The 11,408-nt window shown below is 42.0% G+C and overlaps 2 protein-coding genes across 2 annotated transcripts in view; one reads left to right on the forward strand and one right to left on the reverse strand.

Annotated features, from left to right (window-relative positions):
* Positions 1-10,685, forward strand: part of LOC135098208 (von Willebrand factor A domain-containing protein 5A-like) — a 25,900-nt gene extending 15,215 nt beyond the window's left edge. The window contains exons 7-9 of the mRNA XM_064000451.1: positions 255-468; positions 836-962; positions 10,544-10,685. Of these exons, the coding sequence (XP_063856521.1) occupies positions 255-468; positions 836-962; positions 10,544-10,685 (483 nt within the window). The remainder of the gene's footprint in view (positions 1-254; positions 469-835; positions 963-10,543) is intronic.
* Positions 4,859-7,479, reverse strand: LOC135098201 (piggyBac transposable element-derived protein 3-like). The gene is made up of 2 exons (XM_064000441.1): positions 7,056-7,479; positions 4,859-6,684 (listed from the first exon to the last, which is right to left on the reverse strand). Exons 1-2 carry the CDS (start codon positions 7,207-7,209, stop codon positions 5,066-5,068), a joined length of 1,773 nt encoding a protein of 590 aa, XP_063856511.1. The 5' UTR covers positions 7,210-7,479; the 3' UTR covers positions 4,859-5,065.
* Positions 10,686-11,408: the final 723 nt, after the last annotated feature.

The raw sequence follows: 11,408 nt of genomic DNA on the forward strand, positions 1-11,408 counted from the left end.
AAGTACTTTCTTAATTTTTTTCAGTGTGTGTGTGTGTGTGTGTGTGTGTGTGTGTGTGTGTGTGTGTGTGTTTGTGTGTGTTGTAATTCCTTCCCTACGTTCATAAACCTTTTAGGTCTTGTTTTCTTTCTTCTGTCCATAAAAATAACATCAGCTGATCCAGCATTGCAACCTAACCCAACTGATGCCCTGACCTATTGCAGCATAACCTAACCTAACCCATGCACCAACCTAATCTCCTGTCCATGCCGCAGATGAGCCAGGACGGAGGGTTCAGCTGCGACCACGACTGGAGCATGCTGGTGTACTACAGGAGTGCCTACCGGCCCCACCTGTTGCGGGAGACCGGTGAACGCTCTGCCACTGGGATCATGAAGGATGACCTGCTCATGCTGAACCTCTTCCCAGAGGTGCCCACCAACACCTACTCCAGCAGGAATGAGATTATCTTTGTCATCGACCGCTCAGGTGAGGTGGAGGCAGGTGGGACAGCTGGACAAGGTCAGTAGGACCCAAGAACTGATATGATGGGATGCTGGAAGGCTTGTCAGTGCAGGACTAAGCAGATATGATGCCTTTCATAGCTTTTTAGGCAGGCTGTGAGGGAGTTACTGGGGTTTTGAAGGATGTTTCCATGTTTCCAGTAATAGTTCAACAATGACTCCTTACTGTGACTCCTAAGCAGGATGTGAGGGAAGTTACTGGGATTTTCAAGGGTCCAACTCAGCAAGGTTGTACTAAGCTAACGTAAATTAACCCCAAAATTAGTTCGACTCAGTGAGTTTGTACTGTAGTTGTGCAGTGCTAACCTAACCTAAACTGACCTCACCAACAGGAAGCATGCATGGGCAAAAGATAGAGAGTGCCCGGGCAACACTTCTTCTGTTCCTGAAGAGTCTGCCTCTGGGTTGCCTCTTCAACATTGTCAGCTTCGGCTCATCCTTCTCAGTGCTCTTCAAGAAGTGAGTGGTCCAGACTGGGTTAGGATAAGTGAGAGGTCATTCTTCCTCTTCCTCCTATATTTATCTTGTCTCATATTTCTCATCTTCTATCTTTTAATTTACTTCCATTCCTCCTCCTCCTCCACCTCCTCCTCATAGCTGCAAGCGCCGGTTTGTAAAAGTCTCACTCGTGACCAAGACTCTAGGCAAGCGATTGGTCTTTGTGGCATTTTCAAGACCCAGTGTTGGAGGCATCTAACACAGCAGTATCTGATTTCCATGCATAAACTTTTCATTTGCTCAATTTATGGTCACATCTTTTCTGAAACTTCAAAAGCGCTCTGATTAATGAGTCATGCCTTCTCTTCTCAGTCAATGCGAAGCCTGTCGTGGCAAGTTTGCCCCTCAGTATTTCCGGAATTCTTCTGCCTGCAGGTTGTGTCACCTCCAGAGTAAGATAGAGAGACTCAACGAGAAATACGAGGAGAAGTGCAAGCAGTATGAGGACGTCGTGCAACAGCTTGAAGCACTAAAAGAGTTCGTTGTCTCTAATACAGGTTGCACCTCCACAGATGTTGTTCCTGCCATCCCTGACAGACCTGCCTCCTCCACTCCAGGGGCTCCTGCCCGCCCACATGCTGTGCTTGCAGAGTCACCATTCACTTTAGTCAGTAATCGTGCCACCACCACTAATGTTAAGAAATCTTTGCCCATCTCAACACACAACAGGTACCAGATCCTAGCTGAAGAAAAGGAAGATGCACAAGAGACGAGACTGGTCGGAGACTCAATAGTCAGAGGTCAGCTCTCTGAGTTCTGTGGCAGGGCTCGTAGGACACGTAAGCGTCTATGCATGCCTGGTGGACGCTTAGACGACATCACGGCAGCATGCGACGAGGCAGCCTGCGGATCTAATAATAATACCCTCTTTATTACTCACGCAGGTACAAATGATGTCGAAAACACTAGGTCTGAAGAGCTCATGGAAAAGTTCAAGAGGATGATACAGCGCTAAATCCAATAACATTATTGTTTCAGGTATCCTCCCCCGGACCAGGGCACCGGCTGCCTTCTACAACAGAGCCTTCAGCACTAACAGCCGTCTTTGTTCTCTCTGCGCAGAGGAAGGTGTAGACTTTGTTAATCTTTGGGACAACTTTTACAATAAACCTTCTCTGTTTCAGCCGGATGGTTTACACCTGAATGGAATTGGAGCAGCACGACTTGGCAGACTCCTTAGTAATAAAGTTTCTATTTTCAGACCAAAAAAAGACCAGCAAGATCGTGTAGCTCCAGACTCTTAGTAGACTCCTCGCACAACCCAACCTCCATGTGCAACACTATAAAAGCTTGCCTAATCAATGCTCGCAGCCTTAGAAATAAATTTTCAGATTTAGAAACCCTGGCAGCTGTAGAAAACTATCACATTATTGGTATTACTGAATCTTGGCTGAACTCTGCAAACAGAGACTTTCTTGTGGAATACAACTTGCCAGGCTATGAAATGTTCAGCAGTGAAAGAAAAGACAGGATAGGAGGCGGTGTATTGCTGTATGTGAAAGCCAGTCTTCAGCCAACCATACTAAAAACTGAAAAGATTAACAATATAGATTCAGTCTTCTTGCATTTAAGAGTACGTTCTAAGAAAACTGCTATAGGTCTTATTTATAGGCCTCCGGTTCACAATGTTTCCTCTGATAAGAATTTACAAGATCAAATTACTGAAATAAGTAACACTTTTGATAGTCATCTGTGGAGACTTCAATCTACCTGTTAACTCATGGGGAAATCCACTTAACTCTCACTCTGGTCACGACTTGTATAATAATTTATTAGAATGTTCCCTAAAGCAACACGTTCAAGAACCCACACGAGGTGACAACATATTAGATCTTGTTCTTTCAACAAACGATGACTTCATATCTAACGTTAATATTGGTCCTGAATTTAGTACGGGTGACCACAAGATTGTCTCTTTTAACATCAGCCTTCAAGCATATAAGGACATTGTTAGCAACGAAAAAGTTTTCATTTATAAAAAAGGAGACTACGAGAGACTCAGGTCAATTCTTTCTGTCGCAGATTGGAACGCTGAACTTGGCGAAAGTAACATTGAAGAATCATGGGCGAAATTTAAGTAGCTACTTTTTATAAAATGGTGTGAAGACATGTATCCCTATGCGTAAAAAACGTCCATGCAAGAGAAACAAACCTAAATGGTGGACAAACAACACTGAGTCACAACTACTGCAGAAAAATCGTGCCTACAGTAAATATTTGTCCTCTCAGAATGAGGCCGATAAACTAGAATATGACAGACTCCGACGCGAATCAAAAAAGCTCATTAGACAGAGTAAGAAAAATCTAGAAATGTATATTGCAAGCATTGCTAAATCCAATCCCAAAGAATTTTACGGTTACGTTCGAAATAAAAAAGTCATTACATCTCACATTAATCAAATTACACTAGATAACGGTAATTTTGTCACCGAAGAAACTCAGATCGCGGACACACTGGATGATTATTTTGCTTCAATTTTTACAGAGGAAAATATTCATACAATCCCCGAACCACTCCTTATGCTCCACAACATAACCCCCTTAATTGTCTGCGTTTTTCATGAAAAAGAAATAATCAATTGATAAAATGAAAACTGACAAAGCCCCCGGCCCAGATGGTATTGCACCACGTGTCCTGAAAGAAACTAGATTTCAAATTTGTAAGCCCCTTTCATTGCTTTTCACCAAATCATTTAAATGCGGTAAGGTTCCCAAGGATTGGAAGTTAGCTTACGTTAAGGCGATAATTCACTTCCAAGTCCAGTTCTGGTCACCCCATTACAAGAAAGATATAGACAAGCTGGAGAGAGTCCAAAGAAGAGTTACCAAGTTGATCCCACGACTGCGGAACAAGCCTTATGAGGAGCGCTTGAGGGAACTCAACTTGTTCAGCTTAGAGAAACGGCGAATGCGAGGAGACTTAACTGAGCTGTTTAAAATGTGTCGGGGCTTTGATAACGTAAATGTAAACAACTATATCATCATTGACAGTTCCAACACCACTAGAAATAATGGTTACAAGATTATAGGTAAGCGTTTCAGATCAGACGAGGCTAAGTATTATTTCTTCAATAGAATTATAAGTGTCTGGAACTCTCATCCAGCATATATTGTCGATAGTAATACAATAGAAACTTTTAAACAAAGGTTGGACAATCACCTCGCAGCAATCCCTCATATAATATACTTTGCGTACTTTTTTTTTTTTTTTAGTTACTGTAGTGAATAGTATAATTTCTCTTTCATCCTTTCCTATCACATCTTAGCCTTTCCTTCTCCCTATGCTCTCTTGTTTTCCTTCCTTTGAACTCTAGTGTCCTCCAGCCTCTAACTCTTAGAATCTGTAGTGGTAGTGGTAGAATAGACACACAGACAGCCTCGTTAGGCCCAGTAGGGCTGTTGCTGTCTGTTCATTCCTTTGTATTCCTTTGTATTCCTCCTCCTCTTGTGCCAATAAAAAAAAAAAAAAAAGCCCACTAAAATGCCAGTCTCATAAAAGGGTCCAAAGCGGTAGTCAAAAATTGAAGGATAAGTGTCTTGAAACCTCCCTCTTGAAGGAATTCACGTCATAGGAAGGTGGAAATACAGAAGCAGGCAGGGAGTTCCAGAGTTTACCAGAGAAAGTGATGAATGATTGAGAATACTGGTTAACTCTTGCGTTAGAGAGGTGGACAGAATAGGGATGAGAGAAAGAAGAGTCTTGTGCAACGAGGCCATGGGAAGAGGGGAGGCATGCAGTTAGCAAGATCAGAAGAGCAATTAGCATGAAATTAGCGGTAGAAGACAGCTAGCCTCTTAAGGACCAAACTTTATGCAATGGGGAAATTAAACAAATTATTAGTTTTTTTTTCTTTATTTGGGCCAAAATAATCATAATATGTATAAAAGTTGTAATATTCAATTCCTATATAGTAATATTTGTTATGTGACAAATATGACCCATTGGTCCATTTGTCCAAATAACTAGTTCAGTAAAATAAATATGAAATACATAATTATATGCAGAACTGAAAGATGTCCAACTCTACTGCCTAAGACAATAATAGCCTTGCCGAACGCTGGATTTATTGTGTGTGGAACAGAAGATAGCAGTTACTTTTCTTGTTCAGGCACAAATGAACTTGACACTTTGAACATTTTATTGTTGCTTTGTTCTTGCAACCTGGGTGCTTGCATCTCTGACGTTCAGAAGGGATGGGCCAGTGTCCAACACTGTCCATCCGAATATCCTTTGCTGGGGTTGGGGCGACACGACCCTTCTTTTTCTTGGTCAAGAGTTTCTTCTCCACATCAGAGCTACTCCTACGTGATTTTGTTCTTGTTGTATCCTTCTTGCACTTGAGGAGACCTTCTGCAACTTCTGCTCTAAAATCTAACAAATCCATCTGCTTTTTAGGGGGGATTTCAAGGCTTCTCCCATCCCGCCTATAGAGTAGCCAACAATTGACTGTCACCATATCCAGAAAATGAAAGAAAAATCTCATGTAATACTTCTTTGACTTGAGCTTAGTTCGATAGTATGACACAAGACCATCTAGTAGGTCCACGCCTCCCATGAACTTATTGTACTCCAGCACAACATTAGGACATGCCACATCAATTAATTGTTTCTCTTTCTTGCTCCATCTCTCTGCTACACCAGGCGGATCTCCAGCAGCATATGTTGATATAAATGTTACACATTTAGTGTCACACCACTTCAGAACATCGACTTGTATACCTTCCACAGTAGCACTTTTCTCATCATAGGTGCCACGTCCAAGTTTCTTCATTCTTTTGTCATCAATGAGCCTGCAGCCCTTTAGTCTATTCTGTCTGACTGTTCCTAATGTGTATATCCCCTTTTTGTGTAACTCAATCACAAGGTCAAGCGAGGAGAACCAATTGTCAAAGAAAAGAAGGTGTGACATGTTGACTTGAACTATACTGGTTAGTCTTAGTACAATATTTGAGCTTGCGCCTAAGTCTGGCTCATTGGGTGCGGGCTCTATTTTGCCTGTGTATATTTCAAAATTATGTACCAGGCCATTTGTATCACAAAGTACAAAGATCTTGTAGCCCCATTTGTTAGGTTTTTTTGGATTATACTGCTTTAGGCCTGATCTTCCCTTGAATGGTACAATTTGTTCGTCGATACACAACATTTGTTGTTGTGGAATGGCCTGGAACTTGTGGAGCAGTTTATCTACTATAGGTCTTATTTTAAAAAGCTTGTCCCTTGTCTCATCTGTAGGTGCAGGCATGTTTGAATTGTCATTGAAGTGTATGTATTTCTTGATCTCTTCCCATCTATTCCTTGAAAACACCTCAGCTATTTGTTGCACCCAACTCGATTTCTTCCAGTACATGCGGGTTCTAGGTAAATGGAAAATGGTTGAATACAATACTGTGCCAATGAACTGCTCTAATTCTTCAACTGTGAGATTTAGAGAACTTCCTCGCTCCTGAGTAGCATACAAATTTGATTCATCAACGATCATTTGCAGTAGATCGTCATCAAAGAAATGTTTGAAATACTCCAGTGGTGTTTTTATTGTTGTAGCGTCGGGCAATTTCCCCTTCCACTCAGGAACTTCCGTACTCTTTTGTCCAACCTCTACACTCTTCCAGATTATGTGTCTTTCTTTTCTGCCCCTTTTAGATGGCTGTGGATCATCCCTATTGGCACTGGTTGCATCATTTTCTGTAAATAAAATACATGTAAGTGAATGTAAACTACCCAAAATTCTTATCATTATGTGTAGAAAGGTGCGAGTGGTCTTATTCAAGCCAAACAGGACCCTGTTCACTTTCATTTTCGTTAAATAATGCTGATATGACGTTTGTTTAGTTTAGTTTAGGCTACGTCTGGTTATACTAGGCTACATAGTATCCCTTGAGTTCAATCCAGTGTGGACTGAGTACAAGTTGGTACTATGCAGTATTGGCATGGAGACGCGCCCCTCGGCTTATACCCTCATTGATTGATTGATTGAGCAGTGATACCCTTTTAGTTCCTAATTTAATTTTAATTAGAATTTATTCAATGTAAAATAAACAAATATATTAGTTTACCCGATTCTGAATCATCTGAGGTGTCGGATTCCTCATTTGGCTGGTAGAGAACTTCACCATCACTAGAATCCTCATCTACACTCTCATATGGCAGTTCTTGTGCAATAACACTCCTTCCTCCTTTGGTATGGGAGTAAAATCTGCTAGGCTCCATTTCGTCTGAAATTAGTGCAATTGTACAAATAATTGTTTCACACAAGAGGTGTGTGCCATATTTGACCCAGACAAATATTTACCACTCATTGCCCAAAGACCCAAATATGACCCACAGTAAACATTTATTCCATACACACATTGTTTACTTCCTATAAAGGTGAATATGCATTCCTAAGAACCAGTAACTGTTCAAAACAATAAAAATATAGTCTAATGACAGGCATATGTAGTCTAAAAAACATTACAGGTAAGAGAACTGCAGGAGCAAACTTACGTGTTTCCACCACCGGATGAGCCGCCCTCTGTTTACATCTAGTAGTTACATAAGCGTCCAGTAGGTGGCAGTGATGTTAGAAAACGGGAGCCGAGTGTGTGCCACATGTGTCCCACTGGTCTCTAGCTCCAAAACTTATAGTTTAAAGCAATTGCAGCCTTAAATATGGTATGTGACAAATATGGCACATTGGGCCAGAAGAGGCTAGAGATGTAACACTGTGGCGATGAGAGAGGCTGAAGACAGTCAGTTAGAGGAGAGGAGTTGATGAGATGAAAAGCTTTTGATTCCACCCTGTCTAGAAGAGCAGTATGAGTAGAACCTCCCTCAGACATGTGAAACATACCCTATACATGGATGGATAAGGATGGTACAGAGTTAGCAGATAAGGGGGGGGGTGAGAAAAACTGGCGGAGACATCTCAGAACACCTAAATTCTTAGAAGCTGTTTTAGATAAAGATGAGATGTCAAGTTTCCGGTTCAGATTATAAGTAAAGGACAGACCGAGGATATTCAGTGTAGAAGAGGGGGACAGTTGAGTGTCACTGAAAAAGAGGGGATAGTTGTCTGGAAGGTTGTGTCGAGTTGATAGATGAAGGCATGAGTTTTTGAGACATTGAACAATACTAAGTTTGCTCTCCCCCAATCAGAAATTTTAGAGAGATCCAAAGTCATGCGCTCTGTGGCTTCCCTGCGTGAAAGGTTTACTTCCTGTAGGGAAGTAAAGTCCTCTAGGGTTGGACGTCTATGAAAAGACGTGGAATAAGTGCAGGGTGGTATCATCAGCGTAGGAGTGTTTGGTTTAGATCATTGATGATTAATAGGAAGAGAGTGGGTGACAGGACAGAACCCTGAGGAGCTGCACTGTTAATAAAATTAAAACAGTGACTGTCTACTACAGCAGCAATAGAACAGTCAGAAAGGAAACTCGAGATGAAGCAACAGAGAGAAGGATAGAAGCCATAGGAGGGTAGTTTGGAAATCAAAGCTTTGTGCCAGACTCTATCAAAAGCTTTAGATATGCTTAATTCAACAGCAAAAGTTTCACCAAATTCTCTAAAAGAGGATGACCAAGACTCAGTAAGGAAAGCCAGAAGATCACCAGTAGAGCGGCCTTGACGGAATCCATACTGACAATCAGATAGAAGTTGTGAAGTGATAGATGTTTAAGAATCTTCTTGTTGAGGATAGATTCAAAAACTTAAATAGGCAGGAAATTACAGCAATAGGACGGTAGTTTGAGGAATTAGAACGGTCACCCTTTTTAGGAACAGGCTGAATGTAGGCAAACTTCCAGCAAGAAGGAAAGGTAGATGTTGACAGACAGAGTTAAAAGAGTTTGACTAGGCAAGGTGCAAGCACGGAGGCACAGTTTCAGAGAACAATAGGAGGGACCCCATCAGGTCCATAAGCCTTCCGAGGGCATGAAAAACATTATTGCGAAGAATTTCAATAGGTAGCATGAAGTAGTCAGATGGTGGAGGAGAGGGAGGAACAACCCCTGAATCGTCCAAGATAGAGTTTTTAGCAAAGGTTTGAACGAAGAGTTCAGCTTTAGACATAGATGCGATAGCACTAATGCCATCTGGTTGAAATAAAGGAAAGAAAGAAGAAGCAAAGTTATTGGAGATATTTTTAGCTAGATACCAGACATCACAAGGGGAGTTAGATCTTGAAAGTTTTTCACACTTTCTATCAATAAAGGAGTTTTTTCGCTAGTTGAAGAACAGACTTGCCATGGTTCTGAGCAGAAAAAAATAAAGTGCATGAGATTCTGGTGATGGAAGGCTTAAGTATCTTTAGTGGGCCACCTCTCTATCATGTATAGCACAAGAAGAAGCTGTGTTAAACCAAGCTTTGGAAGGTTTTGATCGAGAAAAAGAGTGAGGAATGTACGCCTCCATGCCAGTCACTATCACCTCTGTTATGCGCTCAGCACACAAAGACGGATCTCTGACACGGAAGCAGTAGCCATTCCAAGGAAAATCAGCAAAATACCTCCTCAGGTTCTCCCAACTAGCAGAGGCAAAATGCTAGAGGCACCTTCACTTAGGGGGATCCTGAGTAGGGACTGGAGCAATAAGACAAGATACAGATATGAGGTTGTGATCTGAGGAGCCCAACGGAAAAAGTCAAGAATGTTGGGCATATCTCTAAGACAGTCAGGAAGACGAGTAGGGTGTTGCACCAATTGCTCTAGGTCGTGGAGGATAGCAAAGTTGAAGGCTAGTTTACCAGTATGGTCAATGAAGGGAGAGGAAAGCCAAAGCTGGTGGTGAACACTAAAGTCTCCAAGTATGGAGATCTCTGAAAAAGGGAAGAGAGTCAGAATGTGCTCCACTTTGGAAGTTAAGTAGTCAAAGAATTTCTTATAGCCAGAGGAGTTAGGTGAGAGGTATACAGCACAGATAAATTTAGTTTGAGAGTGACTGTAGTCGTAGCCAGATGGTGGAAATCTCTGAAGTTTCAGGAGCGTGGGCACGCGAGTAGGATAGAGAAATTAGGAGAGAGCAGAAAAGGGGTTACTGTCAGTTGCCTTAGACACCTTTGTTTCAGTGAGGAAAAGAAGATGAGGTTTAGAAGAGGAGAGGTGGTGTTCTACAGATTGAAAATTAGATCTTAGACCGTGAATATTGCAGAAGTTAATGAAAAAAAAGTTGACGGGGGTGTCAAGACACCTCATAAGAGCAGTCCGACTTGGGGACATTTGAGGTCTCCTCCCCAGATGGGAACTCCGAGGCTGGTGTAGGAGTCGCCATGATAATTTTTAATTTTCGAGTGAAGGGTGTGTGTGTTATTAGGTGCTTGTAGTTTTGTGTGGAGGAAGAGAGTTGTCTTTAAAGGGCAGGCTCTGACTGCCCCCTTGTGTTGTGAGACACAAAGAGAAATGTTTAATGAGGTCACAGCTGGGTTTAATGATAAGTTCACAGCACCCCCTGAATAGTGTTTTAGACCTCACTGGGAGTAATTATTATTTCAGCGGGTGCCTACTGTCTTCTGTGTGTGTGTGTGTGTGTGTGTGTGCTTACCGTAATCCTTGTGGTGTGACTGTTGCAGGGGGAGTCGTGTGTACTCAGAGGCAACGCTGCGTGAGGCATGCCAGCTGCAGGCCGCGATGAAAGCCGACATGGGGGCCACAGAAATCCTGGCGCCACTCAAGGACATCTATGACAAGCCACCCATACCTGGCTACTCATGACAGGTGGGAAGAGCCAACGGACTTGTCTGTTTTGTTTATTTATGGGGCTTCTCTCTCTCTCTCTCTCTCTCTCTCTCTCTCTCTCTCTCTCTCTCTCTCTCTCTCTCTCTCTCTCTCTCTGTGTCAGGTTAGGTGAAGTGAGGTGAGGTGAAGAGTCAGTTTAGGTGAGGTAATAAGAAGAGTTGGATGATACTGAAGTAATATTAACGTCTTCATCTGAGGGTTAGATTAGGTTTAGGTTCACTCAGCTCATTAATCTCCTTGGTGATCCCTTCATTGTGTAGACGATGAGTTGCAAAGGCACTGTACTTTGCCCAGAAATAAACAGTATCTGGAAATGAGTAGGATGTTTGGTGGTGTGTGTGGCAGGGAGACTGTTCAACATAAGTTCAACATGAGTTCTCCCTTCTATCAGTTTAATGAAAGCTGTGAGGGTTTCCAAGAGTGTGTTCACCACTAGTACTGACTGAACAGAGGTGATGTGAAGGGTGAGGTGGTGTGTGGCAGGGTGGGCTGTTGACAGTTTCACAAGGATTCTACAGTTTAGCGAAAGTTATTGGTATTTTCAAGAACTTGTTCAATTTTTTAATTGATTGAACAAAGAGTTTATACCTTCCACTTACAGTCTTTTATGGAAAATATTGCAGTTTCCAAGTGTTATTTCATGAATATAGTAATTGCCAAACACTGCCATCCCAGCAGTAAAAAGATCATCCTCAAGAT

Source organism: Scylla paramamosain, unplaced genomic scaffold, assembly GCF_035594125.1.
Source record: "Scylla paramamosain isolate STU-SP2022 unplaced genomic scaffold, ASM3559412v1 Contig50, whole genome shotgun sequence".
NCBI lineage: Eukaryota > Metazoa > Arthropoda > Malacostraca > Decapoda > Portunidae > Scylla > Scylla paramamosain.